This window comes from Spermophilus citellus, assembly GCF_964194105.1.
Source record: "Spermophilus citellus genome assembly, chromosome: 13".
NCBI classification, from domain to species: Eukaryota; Metazoa; Chordata; class Mammalia; order Rodentia; family Sciuridae; genus Spermophilus; species Spermophilus citellus.
The window spans coordinates 58,196,282-58,221,873 of record NC_138193.1 but is presented as its reverse complement, the minus strand read 5'-3'; the positions used below and the strand labels follow the sequence as shown (position 1 = coordinate 58,221,873).

At 43.6% G+C, this 25,592-nt stretch overlaps 1 protein-coding gene across 1 annotated transcript in view; it reads left to right on the top strand.

Moving 5' to 3' along the window:
- Nucleotides 1–25,592, top strand: part of ANTXR1 (ANTXR cell adhesion molecule 1) — a 225,371-nt gene that overhangs the window by 126,858 nt on the left and 72,921 nt on the right. The window contains exons 13-14 of the mRNA XM_081264451.1: nt 3,889–3,984; nt 20,600–20,641. Coding sequence (XP_081120577.1) covers nt 3,889–3,984; nt 20,600–20,641 — 138 coding nt within the window. The remainder of the gene's footprint in view (nt 1–3,888; nt 3,985–20,599; nt 20,642–25,592) is intronic.

Here is a 25,592-nt window from a genome sequence, read left to right as displayed (position 1 = left end):
GTCTTCAAAGTAATGTCCTCCTTTCAGGATCTGGGAACAGAAGGAATTCAAGAAAGCCAGGAGGCAGGGATTTGGCTATTCAAGGCAGGCAACCTCCCAGATTGACATCCCAAATACAAATGCCCAGAGGAGCAGGGCTGAGCATATTGTGCCCTGGATTTTTTTTTTTTTTTTTTTTTTTTGCATATCAGGGATTGAACTCAGGGGCACAAAACCACTGAGCCACATCCCCAGCCCTAATTTGTATTTTATTTAGAGACAGGGTCTCACTGAGTTGTTTTAGCACCTCACTTTTGCTGGGTGTGGCTTTGAATTTGTGATCCTCCTGTCCCAAGTCTCTGGGATTACCACACCCTCTCCTATGAGGCTTTTTAAATGAAACTCATCTAATTAAAGAGGATGCAAAGAAAGCACTGAGCACAGATGGAAACGTGATTCCTAAGGGGCAGATCAAACATGGCTGGAGAAATGTCACTTTGCATAAAACCAGGAACTTTTCTCCAGGTGTGGAGCACAGTAATGGTTAGCTATTGTTAGTGGAGTGAGTATTGAGTGATTTCATAAAAGGCAGGTGCTCAGGAATGACACTGTAAAAAGCCATCCCTAAAGACTTGGGCATATTAGCAACAGCCTCCTGCCTGTCCTTAGACCCCTGATCCTTCCCTCCTCTTCAGTATGGACAGCAGTGCCCCAGTCCTCCCAGTTTATAGCCACCAAGGGTTCCCCTTGACTCAGGATAGAAGCCACATTGGGCTTGCAGGGCCTGTCACAGCAGGGATTCCCCCTCCTTTCTCGCCTGCAGACTCCATGGACCTTCTCTGCCATTCCTCCACCCCATACCTGCCTGACCCCAGAGCTTTGTGCCTGCCCTTCTGTGCAGGAATGCCAGCTTCTCCTGTGCCTGCAGGCAGCAGCTCCTTGGAGTGTCACCTCCTCTGCGAAGTGCTAGTTCCCAGGCGCTGTTCTTCAGCACTCGGCTACTTTCTAATACCGATGCCCTGCTGGTTAAACAAGCAGCCAAATTGCCCACATTTAAATTCTGGCTTCTCTGTGAGGCTTTGGACACATTTCTCCACCCCTCCTTGCCTAAGTATTTTTATCTATAAGAAAAATAAAATTATTGAACTCAAAATTAAATGAACTGGCATATGGAAAGCATGTTAGTACACAGAAAAAATAATCACTGCTCAATAAGTATTAGCTATACTAATGACAGTTATTATCATTATTGTTATCTCACCAGAATGTAAGCTCTTCAAGAAAAGAACCTAGCCCAGTAGCACCCACCTGTAATCCCAGCAATTCAAGAGGTTATTTTACCCCCCAGGGCCTCCTTCTCTGCACCTTGCCCCTTTCTAAGCCCTCCACTACAGCCAGGCAGAACTGTGGCTCCTGAGAGGCAGACCAGAGGTAGCCAAAGAAAAGCCAGCCAGCCTCATTTTGTGCAAATCTGAGAAATCCCCCACTGTGTTCCTTCCCCGCACCTCAGTGGGTGTGTCCCTCATCCTTGCCACTCACGGGGAACCTTCTTCTTCCACAAGGATATAAACACATGTCGTCACAATTTCTTTCTCTGAAATGAAAAATATGGAAATTGTGTGTGATATGAATAAATGGCATGCCAAGTCTGGATAAAAAGCTACTTGTTTTATAAGTTTCTCAGTATGCCAGAACCACTCGGTTTTGCAGGTAAGGAAAATGGAGACTCAGTGACAACCGGTGACTTCCTCAAGTCGCTCCGAATACCACTTGGGATATATTGACGGGTTCATGCCCACGTTTATATTCCAAGTGCAAACAGATTTATGATCTGAGATGCCCACAGTATTCATTGTTCAGAGAAGCAGAGGGAGAGAAAATCACAGCCCAGTGTTGGATAGGATGGCTTACATCAGATGCCCAGATGTTTCCGTCTTCATCTTACTTATACTTTATCCTCACTGGTGCCACGAGGCAGATGAGATTTATTACCTCCATTTAATGGAAAGTAGAAACAGAGATTAGGAGGATTGTCCTTGGCTAATAATAAGTTTAGAAAATACATGTGATTTCTTCCCGTCACCACCAAGAGCTCATGTTATGATGTGACAGGGACAGAGAATCCACCCTATCATGGTTGAGTCTAGCCCCGTGCACTCTTCCCACCCCTGCCTCAGCCCGGCCCTGCACCTGTGCTTCCAAGACTGGGGCTCCCTCGGGGGCAATCCGGCCTTCCCAAACCTTGGCTTCTTGCTTGGGACTGGGGGTGTTGAATTCCCTGGCTTTTCAGTCAAAGACATTCCAGAGAATTCCAGAGAGTCAGAGCTGCCTTTAAACCTCTTCCAGTAGCCCCTGATGAGCATTCAAGTGGGAGGGACTCCAGCTCTGCCCTTCAATCTGCTCTGTTACCCTGGAAAGACCACCCAACCTCCCTCCTCTGTAAGTGGGGCAGGGCCACAGCTTTAAGAATCTGTGAACGGGCTCCCCTAGAGGCACTGAAGATCATGGGAAGGTCACCAGCTTCTGTCCTCCTAAGCCCATCTCTGGACCTGATAGATCCACTGACCTGGATAAGAATCCCTGGTTCAGTGAGCTCTGATACCAGAATGGGCACCGGATTTTTAAAGAGGAATTGCAGTAATTTTGTTTGCTCATTATGATATGATAAAAGAGGAAGAAAGAAAATACAGGTTTTCAAAAAAAAGAATAAAATTAGCATAAAGTTACTCTCAATGAAACTACTACTAATATGTGAGTAAATATCAGTAAACCACCAGTGAAAGAGTTCAGTAAACAATCAGTTTTTCTGTCCTCTGACTCTTGACCCATATATACAGAAATTCCCTCTCCTTATTCCAGAAATGTTTTCCCATTACATTTAAATATTGTTTCACAAAATAGTGGTGACATATTACCTGATTTCAATGGTAATTCTATAATACATTATTTAGCCTTCCCAAATTGTTAAACATTTGTGTTCTTTTCCTCTTTTATTAGTATTATTATTTATGCAAACATCCCTATTTTCTTAGGGCAAAAGTCAAACTGTCAGTTTCACTCAGGACACTTTCGATATCCTAACGATGTGTCCCTAGGCCCCCCTCCCCAGAGAGCTGTGCCCATTTGTGCTCTCAGTTGCTGGTAGGGAGGGAACATGGAGAAGACTTAGACCTGTGATCTCAAGTGGCTTCCTTGAATCAGCAGCCTACAATGCTGATGCACAAAGGAACTTCTGTTTGCAAATGTTAACCACCATCTGAGCCACAGCAACCCTGTCTATTTTCAGACTAGCCTAGGCATGCTTGGAAATGGGTGAAATTATTCTCGAGTGTCTCCCTCCCTCCCTCCCTCCGTTGCCCTGACAGCACTTGATCTGTCTCAGCCACCCCACCCTCACCTCCCAGGTTCAGCTGCAGTTGCCCTCCTCCACTCCCAGCATCTCAACCTGGGGCTCAAGGCCTTCCACCCGTGGCCTTGGAAATCTGCTACATGATCTGTGTGACTCGGATTGGGGGAGAAGGCAGAATCCTGAGTAGGACTGTCTGAATCTGCCTAGATAGTGTCTAGAACATCAGTCTCAGTGAGCTGGGGGCTGTCATTGTACAGGGAATAAGCTCCAGGGACAGAGGGCAGTGGGAGGCCATCTCAGTGCCCTGTAGGGTTATAATTCTTACTTAAAGAGAAGAGCAGGGCCTTCCTGAAAAGTCAAGTACATTTCACTTAAAAATTGGCTAAACCAAGTATGTTATGATGCTATTCACCCAACATGCTGGGCAGAGTTTCAGCCTTGATCTTGGCAAACTGAGCACTTCTCTGGGCCTCAGCTCTGCCCTTGGTAGTGGGAATTTGGGGAGGGAAGACCTCCCCGTGGTCCATCCTCTCCTGACCGCCTTTCTCTTGGCCCCACAGTCGGACGGCTCCATCCTGGCGATTGCCCTGCTGATTCTGTTCCTACTCTTGGCTCTGGCGCTGCTTTGGTGGTTCTGGCCCCTTTGCTGCACTGTGGTAAGTACCCCAACCTCGGGTCATGCAAGGCAACAGTGACATGAAGTCCCCAGGGCCACCAGTAGGGAGAAAAGGATCAAGAACTATAGCAGTGGGGAACAAATCTTACATATTTTATACAACTTGTGCAAAATCAACATAAACTGTCACTGATCAGTGGAACCACGAGTCATGAGTAGTCAATGTGGGTTGGGGTGTGAGCTGCCCTGAGGCTCAGCCCCTGGTAGGGCTGCTGGAGGGGCCACTCTGGGTCTGGTGCTTAGGAAAGATCCACAAGATACCCTAAGTGATGAGTGTTATTGGACACGTAATAAATATACAGTATATGAATGTGTGTGTATGATGCACGTGTGTGTGCACGCACATACACACACACACACACACACACACACACACACACACACACACATACACACACACTTGTTGAGTTGCCTGAATTGATACTCTTCCAAAACCACCATGATCTTAGCATGTATTCTGTCTATCTGAGGGAGTGTCTCAGTGCCTCTTCATTTTTTACAATCAAGAGAGGCACCCAGCAAGGCACAGAGGCACTCTCCATAATCCAGTGACTCAGGAGGCTGAGGCAGGAGGATTGCAAGTTCAAAGCCAGCCTCAGCAGCCTAGAAACTCAGCGAGACCTTGTCTCAAAATAAAATATAGAAAAGGGATGGGGTTGTGGCTCAGTGGTTAAGCACCCCTGGATTCAATCCCTGGTACCAAAGAAAAAATAAAAAAGAAGAGAGGCACCCATCTTTATTTCATTAACTTTAGCTAACATTTATAGGCACCCCTCCTGTGTCAGTACCCCTGGTCCAAGCACTTTGGCTAAAAGATCAATAAGAACCTACCTCCTCCCATCACTGTCATCTGGAGTCACCACATGTCTCCAGCGTCTCCCTAAATAGCTTAGAACCTGCAATAACCTGCCCTGTTGATTCAGTGCCAGAAAGATATATGTCTTGTCATCAGTTTCTATCTGGGGAGGGATACCAGGGATTGAACTCAGGGCACTTGACCACTGAGCCACATCCTCAGTCCTATTTTGTATTTCACTTAGAGACAGGGTCTCACTGAGTTGCTTAGCGCCTCACTTTTGCTGAGGCTGGCTTTGAACTCACGATCCTACCGTCTCAGCCTCCCCAGCTGCTGTGATTATAGGCATGTGCTACTGCACCCAGCTCTGGTCATCAGTTTCTATTCCATGGTCCCTAGACTATAAAAAGCCCCAATAAAGTAATATCCAACTAAGGAGTAAAGCTCAAGCTCCGACACATCTAGTTCCACCTGTGTGCCCTGCCTGCCCGTGTGAGTCCGGTGTGCGCTGTACAGTGAGTTGGAAGCAACCACCATTTGCTTGACTGCCAGGGCATCTTCCATTCAGTCCTGTATTTCAGTCCTTCCAGGCAGGGGCCAGCAGGGGAAAATAGACAGGGACCCTCTCCAGGACAGTGGCCTGTCTCATTCTATCTCTGATACTCCAGCACGTAGCACACAGCACCAAGGACTCAGGTCAGTGGGCAGAAATGAAGTGAACTCAGACCACAGCCATGGAGAGCGCTGGACTTGAAAAGGAGGGGAAGATGTCTCCAAATGACATTTTAAAGAGGTGGCAAATAAATAAGTGAGATGAGCAACCCAGCCAGCCAAGATGGGGACCATGTGGCAGGAACTCTGGAAAGGGATGACAAGGCAGACAGAACCCGTGTGTGCAGGGACAGACCCAGGACGGACCCAAGTCTCCAGTCAATTAGTACCATCCCGACGAGACTGATCTTCCCAAGATGTTAAACACATTCTCGCCACAGCAGCTCCAAGAGTTAAATGAAGTTTTAAATTCTTAAAGCCGTACAACCATGTTATTTTGAGGATCAAAAATCCCCATGAGTCAGCCAGAACCCTTTCTATGATGATTCAAAAACATTCTGAAGGAAAATAAAAAAAAATCTTGCTGCAAACTCTTAAAGAAGCAGGTGGACAGGGATAGTGGCAGCAATCAGGGAACACCAGGACATCTATTAGAATACTGTTCCCCTTTGATTTTTACAGTCACCTCTTAGGTGGGGACAGCTGGGAACAATAGGATAGCCTAGCAGTGCTCCACCAGCTTGTGGCTGTTTTCTTGGGCAAGTTACTTAACCTCTCTGTGTCTCAGTTTCCTCTTTGGTATAACGAGGACAATAAAAGCCTGACCTCACAGGTAGATGGCAAAGATTAAAGAAGTTTATACATGTCATCCTTAGAAGCACCTAGCACAGAGCAAAGGTTGTGTATCATTATTATTATTAAAAAATACTTGATAATCCCAGCAGCTGGAGAGGCTGAGACAAGAAGATCACAAGTTCTAAGCCAGCCTCAGCAAAAATGAGGTGCTAAGCAACTTAGTGAGACACTGTCTCTAAATAAATACAAATTAGGGCTGGGGATGCAGCTCAGTGGTCAAGTGTCCCTGAATTTAATCCCTGCTACAAAAAAAAATACTTGGCTGAAATAGGAATCTATTTATGATGTATGGCATTCAACTTATATGGGTGGGAAATATTTCTCAAAGCAAACCTTTCATTATTGGAAGCAGTGTTACCCAAGGCCAGATTGTTTTGCAATTTTCAAAATATTTTTCAATGAATTTATCTGGTTAAGTCCCTGTTGCTTTGGAAAGCAGCCCAAATGTCTTAATGTGGTCTAGTTTTGTAAGTCCCTAAGGATTTCTTCATGAGGGAAGATCCTGGAGATTAATTTTCCTGTTTATAATGTCTATAAAAACTGCCCCCACCTCCTATTTCTGAAAGCTGGCCTGGGCTCCAATGCTTGATGTACCCCCAAAACTACTTGTTGATCCCGTGTCTCCTTGATGAGTGATGAGGTTCCGAGGGGGCAGTCATGGGTTGTCGGAACGGAAGTAGGCAGGAGGGCAAGTATGAACCTCCCCCACGGCCCTGGTTCAGAAGATTCTGGAAAGTTTCTCTACCCTGAGTGACAACCCTCCTCCTGTTGTCTTTGTAAACAGTGTTCCCCAAACCTCCGTTACCCTCCCTGACCCTCCACCAAGTATGAGAAATGCCCAGGATATGGCACCAAAACTACATCTTGGTGTTGCTGGCAAAGCCAAAAAAGCAGGAAGACCCTGCAACTGTGGGCTACAGGCTGTGTGAGGCCAGTCTCTCCCCTGCCCAGCGTTCTCTTCAGGAGTCACCCAAAATATTTAACAGTCTGAAAGGCCCACCCCAAATGGGGCCAAACATTAACCCCTCAGTGGCTGGATATGGGAAAGAGATACAAAGTCCTGGGTGGCAGGGCAGATACTTTTAACTAACCATAAAGAGCATTTGTACATGCAGTGACCAGCATGACCAGACTAGGTGCAGTGGATACTGTCAGGCCTGCCCTCTGCCTTGGCCTGCTTTCTGCTTCCTGCCGATCCTGTCTGGATGAAGTTGATGGAGGAGAGTGGCTGGTAGTTAGTCCCCATCACATCTTGCTTCTCTTAAGGGACCCCACTCTCATCTGCGCTCTTAACTCCCAGCTGAATGGGTCTTGAATTAACTTATTATCAGTCTACCTGAGTATAGTCTATCAGAAGTAACTGATGGAAAGAGAGAGAAATGACCCACATCGAAACCTTCAGTACCTCCCAATTGGCTATCAGTACCCTTCAGGTGTACCTTTGGCTTCTAAGAGCCCTACATTTAGTTATTGGCACATACACACAAAAAAAAATAAATAAATAAAAAATGAAAAACCCACACTGAAAGCAAGAGAGGCAGTGGAGTAGGCACCCTCTGGGCTTCATTGAGTTTCCAAAATGAAAATTCATATGTCATCATTCTACCCGAAACAAAGCCTCACCACAGTTCCACAGGGGCTGTGGCCATAGCTCCTCAGGTCATGCCAGGCCCACTCCATCTACTCACCAGTTAGAATCAATATCGTTGAAATCCCTAAATTGAACTTTTCAAAGAGGAAGAAAAGGAAATCTGAATAAGAAGAGGATCACGGAAGAAAGTTGAAATGTTTTAGAAGAGTGAATGTTATAAATAACTTAAGTATTTACAGAAGAAAAAAGCAATGATTCAGTGAGAGTGGGCACTACACTGTTCTAGAAAGTACAAGCTGTCCTGAGAGCTCACCTTCACCCAGCTGCCAGGGTGAATCTGCAGCCCAGCCAGGCTGAAAGCTTGATGCACACGGGCAAACGCCTTCACACCCTCCTCAGCAGGTAGTGAGACAGGGTCAACTCTGCTTAGCCCTGGAGACTGGCTCCTCCACATCAAAAATCTGGAGGAGGGAACCAGTGCCTTCTGGTCTCTCATCTACTGAGTCCCTGGCAACACTCCAGGGAACACCCTCAATTCCCTACCTCAGGGCCTGCCCATCCCTACACCCAGACTCACACAATTGTGTGTTTTCTCTTCGCTCCCAAGACACTGATCACCTTGGGAAAGAATTGCCCCCGGGTGCTGATGGGCCAGGACACCTTTACGAGACCTTCAGCAAACCCCAAGCTCGTGTTTGTGCTTTGTCCTGGGCAGAATCACCAACTCCCAGGACTTCAATTACTTGATGTGTTCACCCATCACGGGCGTTGGCTCCAAAGGACCTGGCCACATTATAGGGGCCCTGTGGACCTCTCACATGTAGACATCTTGCCTAACATATCCCAAACTAAATTCATCACAGTATCCCCTACACCTGCTCTTCAACCATGGACACTAAAAGCTGCCCCTTGCAGAGTGATCACGGGTGCCTTCTCTCAAGCCTCGTCTGTTCTCTCTTCAAAGTCTTCTCTCACACCTCATCTTGCCCCTCACCTCCCTCCCTCTACTCTAGCACATGCACAGTACCTAACACTGAGCAGTTGTTTATAACATCGTTGAGGAATGAATGAATGAATGAACTCCGTTGCCTTAGTCTAGGGTGCTCCCACTTGGGCTATTTCTTTCTAACTGCTCTTTTGGTCTTTCTCATCTTCACTATAGAGATTTTTCTTTAAAAGGAAAATCAGACCTTTTGTCCTGCACACTCCCTTGTCCAAATCCTCTTGACTATTCAGTGGCTCCCAAATAAAGTTCCAACTCCTTGATGTGGCATGTGCAGGCTCTTCCTAACCTGGTCCTACTTCTCCAGCCTGGTATGTCCTTTTTCCCTCCTGTGCATGGACTACTTAGCACTGTGCCTGCTGTTCATGGCCCTGATAATGCTGTTATAACTGTCTGCTTGTCTGCCTTCACCTATCAAGGTGAAGCTGTTGGGAGTTAGCACTGTAGATTCTCACAGCATAACATAGTGCCTCAGAACTCTTGAATAAATCTTAGAATCTATTGATAAGTTCAGTTGAATGGAGGGTCATCTCCAGGCACACCCTTCTCTTTGGGGACATTGGCACATGCCATGTGCTTCTTTCCCATGATCTCTTGACTCATCGTGTTTTCTTTTGCTGAAATATTTTCATCTTTCTCTACTCTGTCAACAATTCCTCTTTCTTCAAAATCATCTCAATGATTACTCACTCCATCTCAGAGCTTGCAGCACACCTCCCCCACCCCAGGGAAAATTAGCTGCTGCCTCAGGTGGTTTCCTGAGCACTTTTATTCAAACCTATCTTAGAACATTTGTCTATCTTATCACAGTGTTCATGTTTTATGTGTATTTCTATAACTATACTGTTAACTCCTTCAGGAAAAAAGGAAAATTAATCACAGAAAATAATTCTAAAATGGAGTATGGTGCTTAGTACATTATTTTTTTCCAAACTATACTAAAAAGTTGTCATCTTGGAGAAAAGTTTAGATACAAAAGAAAACCATACACAACTTGATGGAACTCTGTTGGATGGTGGTTTCTTGAGTGTTTGTATTGTTGTATTTCATAACCTACATATATGTTAAAGGCAATATTTATATGCATAAATATTTCATACAAAAGACATAGCCATTTCTTTAAGTCCTAGAAATATGCCCAATATATTAGAAGGGTAATGGTATATCAGGAATCTGAGTGAAAAGATCTTACTGTATTTTGTAAGATGAAAAATATGGAAACTAGTTGCACAACAGTTTGAATATACATAATGCTACTGAACTTACACTTAAAATAGTAAGAGGCAAAGTTTATGTTTTGTGGTATTTTCCACAACTAAAAAGAAAAAAAAAATCCTGCTATGAGCTTGCAGTTCTTCTGCAACTAATTAAACCTCCATGCTGTGTAGGTCAAATCAAGGCAACATATTTCTGTTCAAATAACAGCAGATATTTTTATTCAGTCTGTTAGGAGATGATCATGCATTCAGAATTTCTCCCTGTGTAAACAAAATTCTGTTCCCTTTAATTTTCCATGACTTTGTAGGTATCTTATGTACAGTTTTTAAAGAATTATGTAAAGGATCATGTTTAATTCACTTTATTGAACTTCAAGGATAGTTCAACAAATAAATCTATTAGGTATCTCCAATGACAAATTGCAAGGGGAAAAATTTAATTGAGCACTTGATATACCTTAAATTGAAGTTAAAAATAAAGTCCTCAAATAATGCTCTCCACACCTTAAAGCATAACATTTAATTTATAGGGCCAGAAGACAACCAAGCCTAACATCACCAGGGGGATTTACCATCAGTTTGTTTAATTAAAACATGATTCATACAAGCAGCTCTTCATCCAGGCTAACAGTGCTTTCTTGATCCCCTTCCAGTCTCCACCCATTCCCATCTGGGCACTTTTTACTCTACAGCTTAAAAGATTAGTTCTCACTACACACAGCTTCTCCATAATCTGCCCTGCCCTCCCCTCTGGAGCTCTGCACCTCACACCCCCTACACCCAGTCCTTTCTCATCCCCACCTCTCCCTGATGGTTCCCCTCATTCCTGCTGAGCAGCCTTTCCACTTGCCTTATAACCCACTCTGTCCTCAGGGCTGCAGGTGCACTACAAAGAGGAAAGCTGCTTCGAAGATGATAGTTTCCATTACCACATCTGCTTCTGTTAGTTAAAAGAATAAGCAAACTCATTGGCAGTAGTTTCCCCCATGTGAAAAATTAGAATATTGGCATCATGTCATCTCTACAGTTGCTTCCTTACTTTCTAACCTTCTGTAAGTGACTCTATTCCCCCTTCTTAGACTGTCTGGTCTGTAGTTCTCAAATATGGTCATATATTGAAAGACCTGAGGGTACTATGGTGCAAATAAACATGGACAGTTTTTGCAAACTATGTCCACAGGACAGTAATACCTTGCAAAATGTGGAACAGGCACACTGTAGAACAAGAGATAGTGAAACAGTAAGTTTGAAAGACACCATTAAACTAAGTTAAATAGTTATCTTTGTTGCAAGACTTCTCAGAGCCTTAAATAGGATAAGTTGCATTGTGAATCCCCAAACTTATTCTGATCCTGCAATTCTTCCTTGGCCTATCCCTACCCAACCTTCCAAATACTGACATCTGGAGGGATACTGGTATTCTACCAAATATATTTGGGAAACACACTCCTAGAGAATGTTGAAGCAGCTGAAGTTCCTGGGTTATGAGGAACTTCCAGCCTCTTTCCTGCCCTCCTCAGAGCCTGCACCAGTGCTAGCAAGCTTGAGAATACATGAAACATCATCAACATATCCTCGTTCCCTGTGTTCCCTGCTCAGATCCCACTGGCACTGCTAGTGGCTGGAGTAATCTTGCCCATAACCCAGGTAGAGTCCAGAGGTTCCTCTGCCAAGCCTCAGGGGTTCTGAATTCATGGATTTCTTCTATCATTTCACTTACTAAGTTTTGCAATGACACTGAATGTCATCTAATGGAGAATATGCGTGCTGTTCTTCTAAATTACCATGTAAGTCACTTAGGACTTATCAACTCACGTTAAAATTCCTGCCATGAGTCTCACTTAAATATTGATGGCTTTTAAACAATCCCAGCTTCACGGAGATAAGAGGCCAAAAATTATTTGAAATTCAAATTCCAAATAGGAAAAAAATTGAGCTCATTTCTTTGAAAACTTCTTTTACTTCATTCCAGATCAACACCCTTAGCACCAGCCTTTGCTAAACTTTTATAGTGTATAAGTACAAGCTCCAGGCAGAACTGGGACAGCACTGATACCCGACACCAGCTCCAATATTTGTGAGGTTTCCATTAAACTTCATCAGTCTGTATAGTGGGAAGATCCCTTCATCTCCCATCAGCTAGCCTCTTGCCCTTCCTGAATGTCTTCCATATCACATGCTCATTTTCCCTTGGTTTCTTGACTTTTATTAGAAGAATTTTTACCTATAAGGTTGGGGAATCCAAATAGAAGGCTAGAACATAAAAAGCAAGCATCCCTTCTACCTGTGATATTAAAGCCATTGGCAGATGGCTTTTCCATCTGAATTGGCATTTCTTCTACAAACTACTCTGTCTAATGGCTTCTGCTCTCATAGAACCTACCTGGTAAGAAAAACAATGGCTGAGTTGGCTGTAAGAGATCAACCCAGAAGTCCAAGGATAAGCAATGATCTTACTCCAATTTTTTTTTTTTTTTGGCCATCACAATACATCATTTATTTGAACTAACCCCACAGAGAATGCAGGAAATAAGCATTTGTGAAAAATCAATTACTCTTGACTCTGCTGCAAAACAAGAACAAAAAATATAACCTGCATAAATCAAGTAAGAGTTGTTTTAAATGCAGAGCCAGACTCACAAGAAAATAAGAGATATTTCCAGGTCCAAAGTGAAGGATCTGGAAATCAGAGGATCAGCTGATCCCCAAGCAGTGGCTATCCAGGGAGAGAGTTTCTGATCACAGTGACCTATAAATCTGGTTTAATAGCCTTTCCTGAGTTTTTAAAAGCTTGGGAGTTGGAATTGAGTCTTATGCATTAAGTTGGGTCCTTGAGTGAAAGGAAGGGTTTGAAGTGTTTCCTTGAGAATTCATGACCATAAACTCTCAGAGCCTTTGAGTTCAAATGTATACTCCTTGGGATTCTGTAAGTCGCAAGCAGAGAAGAACAACTTAGGAATCTGCAGGAGGAATCTTAAATCCTCTGGTGGGTTGGTCTCTCAACCCAAGCCTCATCAGATTCTCGGGATAAATGCAAATGACACATGAGCTCACGATCTAGAATTACCCAAAACCCAAGGTATATTATTAATCAGACTCTTTGGGGTTGTACTATACATATGGAAAGCACCAAAGACCAGAAATCAGATAAAGAAGTCAGACCCTGTCAGCAGTATTTCCTTTGCTCTCTCCAAAGCTAACAAGAGTTGTTAAATAGCAGATGCACTGAGAATTCTCTCAATGACACTATTTCTCCTATAACTTAAGAGTATTCCTAAAAATATCACTGCATTATGGAATTTTGGCCCATGAAAATAACAGAATTAATGTTTCAGAGCAGAACATGTGAAACTGTACAGTCTTATAAAAATAACATGCTAAAAAGAATAATAAACTCAATAAATCATCCCACTATTTTAAATATCTTAAATTCTTAATAAAGTGCTGCAGTAAACATAGCCCTTTGCCTTGATTGTTATAAAGATCAACATTTGTGGGCACAAGTATAGCCCTGCACTGTTGCTTGGAGTTAGAGATGAGTCGGAAGGAAGGAGATTTTTAGGACCAAGTGTCGCGAAACTAGAGGTGAATGGCTGTGACTCATTGTCTTGTTATTCCTAATGCAGTGGCTTAAAATAGAAAATGGGCTTTTGTTGTACTGCCAGGTTCCTTTTTCATTTAAAAAAAAAAAAAAGTCTATTTATGTGGTTCCGAATAGGATTCAGTGCTATGAAAGCACCATTCCACTGCTCAGCCTTCCAGCCTGTTCTTCACAAGTTTCTCCTGTAAAGAAACATGGAGGCTCAGAGTTCCACTGTCTTTCCTTCAGTTCTCAGCAGGGTCTCCCATGAAGCTTCATTACACCTGTCACTCTCACAGCCTCCTGCCCTCTCTCTTCTCTTCCCCATGCTGAAGGTTCTCCTCCTCCACCCACTCCCTGGTTCCTGTAACCAGGACATACCCTCATATCGGGGATGCTGTATAAAAGCTCCTGTGAAGATAAGAAATCACACACAGGAGCACAATCTATGTTTGCATCCCGCAGGGGTAAACAGAAGTGAGAAACGGATGAGATGTGCGTGAATTTTGCACAGACTTCTCCAGGTCATTAGTGGAAGCTGGATGGCATTTTTACATTAAGCCTATGTTACTCAGTGGCACCAAATATAATCACCTTGTGAGTTTCAGTGTATGATGGTTAACATTATATTATGTGAATTTTACTGCCACCACCACTAAAAAAACAAATAAAAAAGCCCAAAATACATATTAACATCTCCTTTACCTCTAGGAGGGAGGGAAAAAAAGCCCTATTTCAAGCTGACACAATTTCACAGTTTAGTAAGTGTGTTTCCCAGTTTAGCTACCATGTGGGATCAAATTCACATGTTGCGTAACTGTGTCATAATAGAGACCACCTGTACTTTTCAAAGTTTAGGAAGTTTTCTTGGAAATTAGCTTGGGATGCAAAACTGGGAAGTGGAATCTTGACCCTCAAAGCAGTGAATCTACTTGGCGACAGTGACTTAAGGGGATAGAAGGGGACATAGATGATGTCTAGTAAATAATCGTGATTAATTATGAAGTCCAACCCATGACACTAATGAAATCCCCATGATGCATCCAAGGGTTACAACCTGCTCTTGGCAGTTTGGGCTATTAGCAGCTTAATCACTAAAGAATCATTTCAATGGGGGATTGAAAGACCAGAAGTGAGTCTTACATCGCATGCTTACTTAAGAGGCAAGCAAGTTAAGGCCATCAGAAATGTTTCCTTTCCCATTCCCTTTACAGGAATGCCTCTCATTCATTCATTCCAGAAACAGTGACTGAGTAACAGGAGCTGAGCTATGTGTCAAAGATAAAGCTGACCAAGTGTACCTAGGTCTTCTAGAGGCACAGAATCCAGAGAGATGCAAACCCAGCTCAGGGAGTTCATTGCCATTGGTGCTGCTAGTGAAAGATCTAAGCCCCCGATTCCCAGGGAACCATTTGCTTGGAATTTTCTCATTACTGGGTCCAGGATTCAAAATCATACCATTTCTGCACACAGGTGTATACAAATGCTCACTAGAGGAAGCAAAGGGGTACCTACAAGAAGAGCTGAGAGTCTCCTCCATTGCAGTTTTATGTCTTCCCCACAGAAGGACCATGGAGGCCTTGGAGAGCTCAGAGTTCCTGACAACAGAACTAGAATACCATCATTGTTAGAATGAAACATTTCCAAACCTGATGTTTCTATCCATAAGCAACTGTCAGCAGAGTGCCTGTCTGGTCTGAGGCAAACCATACATCCCCACATATCTAATTCACGTGTAGAGTTGTTAGAAATAAGCTAATTTGCACTTCTCAAATGTGGTCCACAGACCAGCAGGCTCAGCATCAGCTGGGAATGTCTTAGAAATGCAAGTGTCTGGCCCCAGACCTTCTAATGAGACACAGAGCAGTGCTGCCCAGATTATTTATGCTGTAAGAAACCAGCCAGGTGATTCTGATTCTCAAAAAGTTTGAAATCACTGGCCAAAATTAGAGGACAGGAGCTTACTTTTATTCATAAAGTAGTTATCTCAAGCAGTTCTCTTGTATTTGGTCTAAATAGCAGAGTTGCCTGTATGTCAAGGAAGTTTTGCTTTGCAGCAACCAAGAGACCAGGCCTTTGGTGTAGAGGAGGTACAGAGATGTCCCAAAGGCAGCTCCTAAAAAAGGAACGCTGAGATGCTACATTCAGCTTAAGAGGAAAAGAGCCAATAAAGAGTTCCTGTTTAGACCCACATCAAATGCCACAAGATGATCATCTTCTCCCAGGAGCTTGTTCCTATTATCCCATAGCCAACTCCTGTCACGGGGGAAGAAACAGATGATAAGAGCAGGAGGAGAACTGTGAAGTCATGGTGGGGGATTTCTTAACAAAGTGACAGAGAAAAAACAAGGGACCCTGTTTGTCCTCCTGCTCCTCACGTAGCCTGACCCTCAACATTAAATGATTGAGGAAGGAGCACCCATGTTAAAATATGGATGGACCACATTTACACTCCATTGCACAAGACCATAGCAGTAGGGTTAGCAAGGGCAAAGAGAGGCAAGGTACAGAACTTCAAATTAGGAGCAAAACTTTAGTACTTTCAGAGGGAAAAAAAAAAAAGGCATAACAAGCAAAATAAACTCACCAGATGCTTTACAGAGGTCCAGCAGTTGAAGTTGATAAATAAACCACAGCGGTTAAACTTTGCAGTTATCAGATAGGTCCTGGTTTATGGGTTTTTTCTGCTCTATTAATATCATTCTAAATAAATCTCCACATCTTTCGTCACTACTTCTTCCAACAGCCACACTCAGGGGTGCATATGAATATGGGCCTGGGGATATACTCAGCTGGTAGAGGGCTTGCCTTGCATGCACAAGGCCCTGGGCTCAAACCCCTGCACCATAAAAAATAATAATAAAATAAAAATTAAAACTTTAATATGATTTCAATCAATTAGAAGTAAGATTTCGATTTCATAAGAGTCTACCTGGCCTTTCTGACTTTTTAAAAATATGTACAACAGTCTTTGTTAGATCTCGGCCACTTCATGTCCACCTGAACAGAGATAGATTAGCTCAGAATTCAAGTCATTGATAAGAGAGGCAAGGAGATGCCTCTCCCAACTTAGAGAAATTTCAAGAAATTCTCAGGTGGCAAAGAAACACTAATAGAATCTAGAAGTTTCATCCATCTCATTTTTCTTATCCCTTTTATTTCACCAGCTCAAATATAAGTGCAAAAGGGGCACTAGGGAAGCTCTTCCACAGAGGCAAATGGTCACTTCCTGACCACCTAAAGATGGTACTTAGTGGGGAAGGGGTGCTGGCCACCCTCAGCACTGCCATTCAGTTCTCCCACATGAGGCCTATAAATATGCTTGTTGGGGTGTTTTCTTTTTAAATATTTTATTACGGATCTCTTCAATCTTATCCATCTTCTCCTTGTCTCTCTTAATGAGGCAGAAACTGAAAACCCCACTACAAACAAGAAGAACCTCCCAAAACCTACACAGAGGAAATGGGTCAAACCCAGCCCCAGCTCTGCAGCAGATGCTAACTTGTGTTCTAGATAGAAATCAAGACTTTCTGATCATGCTGGTTGGAAGTAAAGAATCACACAATTTACCCTTTAATTATGATTTTAAATGATACCTCTCCCACCCACACACACACAGTGTGAGAGCCCAAAAAGGGGACTTTGCCCATTCTGAGAGATTCTGGGGGAGATGCACTTTTTAGCGATTGGTCAGTGAGCTGGGAACAGAGCATGCAGGGGTTTGACTGAGCTTTATAAAGGGGGAGATGAACGGTTAGGCAAAAGACACTGCAGCTGAGAAGCTGCACAGTATGTAGAAGGAGCAGGAATTGCAGACAGCAAAGAGGAGAAAAGACACAGAGAAGTGTTGGGGCCAGTTGGCATTTTTATCCTTTTCCCCACAGGAAGCCATCGTCAGGTTTTAAGTAGTGAAGGCTGAGCTCAGACCTTTGAGATGTGTGTTTTTAAGGCCCCTCATGGGCAGCCAGGCTGCAGTGGTGCTGCAGGCTTGGGAGTGAGGCAGGCAGTTGACCAAGCAGCTCTCGGGCAACACAGGCTCTGGCTGTCCATGGGAGGCACCAAGAGGGCTGACATGACCCCATGCTCAGAACACTCCTTTGGGTGGCCCATGTGTTGGTCTTGGCAAGAATTTGGCCCACTCATGGAGAACCCATCCAGCTTCACTGCTTGGAAATAAATCATTTCATTCAAGTTCAGCCTTCAAGTTCAGCCTGTCTGGATCACAAGAAAAGCCCTCTTGCCATCCTATGGGCAAGCTGCTCCCTGTCTCCAGGGGCAGGCTGGTGGTGCATAGGCTTAAAGCAATGGGAAGACCTCTCCTCATTCTTGCTGAACATAGTTGACACCCAACCAATGAGACTAGATTGGAAGTGCCTAATTCCTGTTCCACTGAACATGGTGGCATTTTTTCAGAAGTTGAAGTATCCAGCTTATAATGTGGAATCTTAATTATCAGACTAGTCTCCTTTGATTAATATTTAATGTCATGTATTCTGGCATTGTCTTTTGGGTTCCCCTAAGAGTCTGGCACATTGTAGGATGTAGAAGAGATACTCAAAAGTTACTCAAGCAATAGTTAATAAATTAAATCAAGCATCAACCCCACAGATGGGTTGGTCTAAGTGGTGGGCCACTTGGTGCAGCACTTCCTGACCATTGTCTTGTGCTGATATATACGAGACGACTGTTTCCCCTTGAATCCCTGGCCACCTGAACACCAGCCTCCCATCTCACTCATTTTATGAAGCTCTGTTCTCTTGGGGCCTCCATCTGTTCTCTTGAACCCACCATATCTAGCCATCTGGTAAATGCAGGGGATTACTAAAGATGTAATAAAGGCAAGGGGCAGACAAGAAAGAGAGAGTACTAATAATTTGCCCCATCTATGGAGCACTCTCTGTACCAAGAGTTTAACACATGTTAACTACTCATCGTGACTTAACTGCTGCAAGGTTAATGTTCTTGCCCTTCTTAGCAAATGAGGACAGTGGAGCTCAGGGAGGTTGAGGGATTTCTCAAATCCTGACAGTCAGAAGAAGGCAATGTGTGATTCATGTTTGACAGTTGCACTATATTTCCATGGAGAGAAGGAGCAGCTATAGCACTGTGAAGACAACAGCCTGTCTGCTCTGCCCCAGCCTCTTCAGAGCCAGGAAACTTGCTTTGCACACTGTGCATAGTGCCCATGTTAGCATTTGCTCGTGTCCCCAAACACCCTGCTGTCCCTTTCACTCCGCTCTCTTCATCTCAAACCACTATCCTCAGCTCCTCACCCCTCCAGTTTCCAGGCATTTCCTGTTTTAAAATAATTCGTTACTTCTGAGATGATGGGAAATTAGCATGGGGCAGTTACAAGTCCTCCCCAGAGACCTCCTGGAGGAATTCTGAGCCAAAGTTGAGTGGGTGAGCAAAATCATGGCTTCCCACAGCAGCCAGGAAGTGGAGGCAGATGAAATGATAGCTCAAAACCCCTGGAGGCCTTTATCTCTGCCTCTTCAATTAATTGAATACCATACTTTCAGATGGCTGGTGTCTCCGTAGACAGGATGAAGTTGGTAGGTCTCATCCTACAGAGATGACATTGCAGATTAGGGTAGGGTGAGTGACAGCAATGGAGATCAGAGCCCTAGTGAGGTCTCAGAATTATGGAATCAGAGGAGATGTATGCTAGGCAGCCTGTCCTACAGTCAGGGACAAGCTCTCTTCCTAGAAGTCTAAAGAATGAGACCCGTGGATAATGCCTGAACGCCCATCTATGAAGTGGACAGCCCTGATGCTGAGACATCAAGAGAGATATAGGATGGAGTTTGGAACTTACCAGAACCTTCTAAAGAAAAACAATGCATGTAGCAGACCCCTCAAAATCCTGATGATAAACTTTGGGTGAGGATAGGGAGCCCCTGAGGGATCACAGTAGATAAAGGCCACCATGTCAGAAATCCCAAATTCAATGAACTGCAAGGACTTTCCTTTTATAAGTAGAGTGAACAAGTTGGGACAAGCATGTCATCCATTCATCCTCCCCTGTCCTCCCCTGGGTCATCCATCCTCTTATGGATTAGAAGGAGTTCCTAATTACTTGCCTGCCCCAAATATCCATGTGTCTCTCTTCAGCCCTGATGATGGGCATCTGCAAAGTACTGTCTTATAAAACTGTTATTCAAATGTTTATGACCCTAAATGTCAGTGAAAAGGAGACATTCTGCCTCTGCTGCCTTCTGTCAGGAAATGCTCTGACTGACCAGCACATCCTCTCTTCATGGGTATTCACTGAGGCCAGTGACATATCTGGTTCATCTCTGCAGTGCCATCTTAACTCCTGTCATTGTTGTTGGACCGTTGGATAAAGAGAAGAGTGCTTCAATACAATACATGAAAGATTGGATGAATAAATGAGTGAATACATTTGCAAGATAGCTACATGTGTCATTTGCATTTATCCCGAGAATCTGATGAGGCTTGGGTTGAGAGACCAACCCACCAGAGGATTTAAGATTCCTCCTGCAGATTCCTAAGTTGTTCTTCTCTGCTTGTGACTTACAGAATCCCAAGGAGTATACATTTGAACTCAAAGGCTCTGAGAGTTTATGGTCATGAATTCTCAAGGGAACACTTCAAACCCTTCCTTTCACTCAAGGACCCAACTTAATGCATAAGACTCAATTCCAACTCCCAAGCTTTTAAAAACTCAGGAAAGGCTATTAAACCAGATTTATAGGTCACTGTGATCAGAAACTCTCTCCCTGGATAGCCACTGCTTGGGGATCAGCTGATCCTCTGATTTCCAGAAACAAAACTACAATATTAAGAATGGGTTATGCTTTAACTCACTGAGCTATTCGGACCGGGTAGATCATGGCACTGAGTAAGTCTGCCATGCTTGGAGCCATTCCCCTGGTCATATGGTCATACTTCCAAGGCAGCCTCCTAAGAGCAGACCTTTTAGAAAGCAGGTGGCTGGAGATTTTCACTGACCTATTCTTTCTTTCTTTGTTTTTCAGATTATCAAGGAGGTCCCTCCACCCCCCGTTGAAGAGAGTGAGGTAAGTGACCAGAGCAGGGTACAGCCAGGTGGGCAGAGTGGCAGAGTTGGGCAGAGAGCTGATTGGACTGGCCAGACACCTTGTCCCCTGCCAAGCAGAGCTGGGCCCCACAGCATGTGAAGCAGCAGGAAGGGAAGCCTTTGGCCCTTGCCTAACCAGGGAAGCTAGCCAAAGGCAGAGTGATTTCTTCCTACAAAGATAAAATGTATGATGCATACATAAATTTTTTTTTATCAGTACAATTATTTAGAGCTCTGAGGTTCCAGTTTTTCCTCTTAAACATTTTAGGATTCGCTTCTCACTGCAGAATTCCACTGTATGTGTGTAGATCAGGGCAAAGTTGCCACATTCTTCAAACAATCATAGGTTCTAGGAACAACCCAAAGCTGAAGCATTTCATTTTTCTTTAATTTAAAACAGTATTACCTAAAGATGTGCCAGGCAGTAATGAAAATATGCTGGAGGAGATATGCTAATATCCTGGCCTTGCTTGCTCTTAAATCCTCATCATCTAAAGAAAAACAAAGTTCATATTCTACCACTAACTCATCCAGTAAGCAGTTCTGATGCAAGGGTGGCCTGGGGTGAAATACAATGGAGGCATTTAAGGCATAACGTGAGAAAGATGGGTCGCTAGGCAGGAATACATAGCAAGTGGCTTCTCTAATCTGGGAGAGCTGGACTCCCTAGAAGCCTCACCTGCCAATTTAGAAACCAGAACACAGATACAAAAATTTAATGGGAACCAAAAACTATATTAATAAGATTTCAAATTCTTACCTCAATCCCTAAAGACTATCATGGTGTGGAAATCGAGCACCACCCCCTCACCCTTCCCTTTCCCAATGCCTTTGTCAAGTTTCCTACATACAGAAAGGAAGATGATTAAATTTAAAATTTCCATGCATCTCTTATGCCCTGGACCATATGCCTGGAAGCCAAGGGATTTAATAGCTGCAATCAATTAAAGCACATCTTGTTGGAATGCTGACTTTCTGCCCAGAAATCAAGGGAGGAAATTATATTGCTGTGCAAAGAGAAAGGAGGGAAAAAAACTCTCTTTACATCCACAAAAGCCTTCCAGAAAAGGCACCATGGCTAGTTCCATAATTCCAGTTTGGCTTTGCTTCTGTTATGTGCAGCTGTCTCTTAGATTCCCGAAGAAAAACAGAGCTAGATGCTCCCTCAGTGGGGCTGCTCTGTTGGCCCTGAAGTGAACAAGGTTCCCTCCCTCCCTTACATTCAGTTAAAAGTTGTTGCTCTTTCTTCTGATGCTGGCTCTGCATTTGCCTTTAGAAGGCGACGTGGCAACCACCGTGGCCCCAGCACAATAGAGCCTTCAGGTATGAGACTGTGAGAGTCTAGTTTACCCCAGGATCCAGCATCTAGCATGGAGTTCCACAGACAGTGCAAACTCAACAGCTATTTGTAGGATGCAGCACTATACCCATCTACACCATTTTGGAGCCCCCAAAAGAAAAGAAATAGCTAAAAGCAAGAAAAGAGAAGTAGCTGGGTTTTTTCCAGTTGAATCGAATATTTTTATAGAGGTTGTACTTTTAACCAGAGAAAACAAACCTGCTGTCTGAAACAGAATGACAGTCTTGGAACACTTGAGACCTGAAGGTTTGCGTGAGGCTTCAAGGAGCTCTGGGCTGACCCCAAACAGGTACAGGCTATGCTGATCACCTCAGCATGTATGTTGACTCACATCTCTTTCCTAATATATTTTGGCAGGAAAAAAGGGAAGACATCCGACAGAAACAAATAGTATAACTTAGCCCCTGCACAATTCTTTATACAATACTCTGAAAATGGCAATCTGAATCTAGACCACTGTCTCTCCAGTTCCCTGGGTTCAGATCCCAGCACTGCTGTGAGCATGGCTCATGCGCATCTATTGCCCCCAAACACACTGGGATTCCTTCCTTCAAGCTAATTCCTCCGTCTGCATAGCTGCGATCAATAAAACATGACTCTTCTCTTCAGCCACAGCTAACTGGATCAGGAGGGGGCACTGGACCCAAGCATAGCCAGTCCACTGGTTGGTTGTGATCTGTGGTTTATGATCTATGGTCTACAGTGAAAAGATGAGTTGGACCAAAGATATTCCCATGTTGGGAACTGGGAGATAGAAATTGAGAGATTGAGGCTGTAGTTTCTGGGGACAGAAGTTAATATAAGGGCCTGGGAAATACCAGCAGGGAGAGAAAAATTAATTTCCTTTCTCCCTCTCCAAAGTCTCAGAGTATTTCATAATGTCTTCCCTCAGCATCAAAGTTTAAGCCCATCAGCTACTTGAAGGTCAAGATTTATGTCTAATTATTTTTTGACTTATCATCAAAGAGCTTAACATGGTGTCTAAGACTCAAGCTGTATGAATTCAAACACTCTGTGAACAATTAATCACCAAAACTTTCATCAGTTCTATAACCATGGCATCCTAAGGAAGGCGTGTCTACTATATAAATAACTTAGAGAATGAAGACAAATGTATAACTCTTTATAATGATCCTTTTTAATATGGAATCCTCTTCAGTAGGGAATATAAACATGCATAATGTAAAAAAGCATGACTTGCTGAGATTCCATGTAACCAACAGTGTGTTTAAAGAGAGTATGAAAGAAAAGGTCACCTGAAATTTGGAGATCTTAAAAAAAAAAAAAAAAGCAAGGAAGTTCAATGTTAACAACTCAGAGAGGAACATCCTGGGTTAAGGCTAGTCTCTACTTGGCACCAGAGTGAGAATTCTTCACCAGGTCTCTACTCCAAGTAATTGGCAGTTTAAGGGAGAATGCAGTAATGAACTACTGGATTTGATGGTCTTATTTTCAATGTAAAACCTTTCCGTGGATTCTCTAACTATATTTTAGTTTTTATCACTAGGCTGTAAACCACTCAATGAATAGCTTTTTTACATGATGCATTTTGATATTTCCTATTAAGAGGGCCACTGAGAGCTCATTATAAAGATTCATAAAGTTGTCTTCATTGTCTAAGTTTAGTTATTTAAGCAAAGACATACCTCCCTTAGGACATGACAGTTACAGAACTGATGAAAGTTTTGGTCACTGATACGTAACTTGTTCATATTTATAGCACAGAGAGGATTTGACTTTGTAGAACTATTAATTGTTTTGAGACCACTTGAGCTGTTAATTGGGGCCAGTTCAAGGCTAATTCAAGATGAATGGCCCAGGTAGACTTTGACAGTCCAAGATGAATGGACCCAGGTAGACCAACTTCCTCATGGGCCCCATTCTCCCTCACTCCCAGAATCTCTGCCCATGGACTGGAATTTACTTCCTTCTCTCTCTCTAGCTGACCTCCTCCATGCTTTCAAAACTCTGGTTTGTAAAGGTCCCTTCTGTTCTGACTCTCCCTGCTGGTATTTCCCAGGCCTTTATGTAAACTTCTGTCCCCAGAAAATTCAGCCTTAATCTCTCAGTTTCTGTCTCCCAGTTCCCAACATGGGAATACCTTTGGTCCAACTCATCTTTTCACTCTAGACTATAGATCATAAACCACAGATTGCAACCAACCAGTGGACTGGCTGTGCTTGGATCCAGTGCCCCCTCCTGATCCAGTTAGCTGCAGCTGAAGAGAAGAGCCATGTGCTTCCTAACAGTCCACAGCCCCCCTCAGCAAGGAGAGAATAAATTCCCTTGGATGGAAGGAGATGTGAGACCTAGTGTAGATACCATACCCTCTCTGGTGTAATATGGTTTAATAAACTAAACTTCAGTCTCATTAAATACAAACAGCTAGGGGCCTGAGGATATAACTCAGTGGTAGAGTATTTGCCTAGCATGCACAGAGTCCCCAGAAACACACACACACACACACACACACACACACACTACAGCTAACAATAGCTAAGAATTTATGCCATATTCTTATTCCACCTGCCGTTCATATGGGTTCTCAAAGATCCTACTGTCCACACATTTGACAGGGAAGACATAACAGGAAGCCCCATGACTAAATGGAAAGTTGGTTCTGGCTCAGCCCTATGAAGTGTCATGTCTCAGATACACACAGACCCACATATGAAGTAAACATAGTGGGAAAGAGAAAAGGCTTCTTCACTCCCATCTCTTTCTTAGTGAAATATAGAGCTCCCATGAACACCTACCATTTTCTAACTTGATCACGCTGACTTGGCCAGACGCAGGCCAGACAGATTAATAGTACATTTGATTTGATGACAGCAAAACCGTCCCTTCCTGGAACCTAGACCCCTCCTCCTCATTTCCTTTTGACGCTCTCTGTCTTAATAAATTAAATGTATTGTCATAAACAAACCAAGAAACTACCCAAATTAGAGGCCTCAGCAGTGACAGTTTAAACATTGTATTTTTTTAGCATCAGACACATTAAGGCCTGTAGGCTCTGACATTGGGAAAATTAAATAGGATAGAGGTAAAAGGCCTGTGGTGTTGTAGGGACAAACGAGGCAAGGCACCGAAGACAGCAGGAAACAGTTTTATTTGGCTGCAGCCAGGTTCAGAGGGCACAGCTTTTGCTGTAATCAATTAATCCCCTGAACCCCGAGTTCAGGTAGTTTCAGAGTTTTATACCCAGCATGTAAGGGGAGGGGCTCAGAAGTTCACAGTCTGCAGAAGTTCACATAAAAGCAGCTTTTTCTTTCACTGTTCTGGGCAAGTTAACTCTTCAAGGACAACACCTGAGAAGGGGAACTTCTCCCCTTTCTTTCCTCTCCTGCCAGTTGTTATCATGGAACCCAGTTGTAACTTATCTTAAAAATGTAGACATCTCTGTGAAGCCCAGCTCAAGGCCAGAGGCCTTGTTTTCACATTTCTACAAACTATTATACAGGATATGTTTGTGAAAAACTAGTAAGAGGGTGTCCAGCACCTGGAGTGCTGGTATCTTCTCGGCCAGTGGCCAAGTAAAACAGGGCAACAGGAAAATAGGAAGGTTATCTAC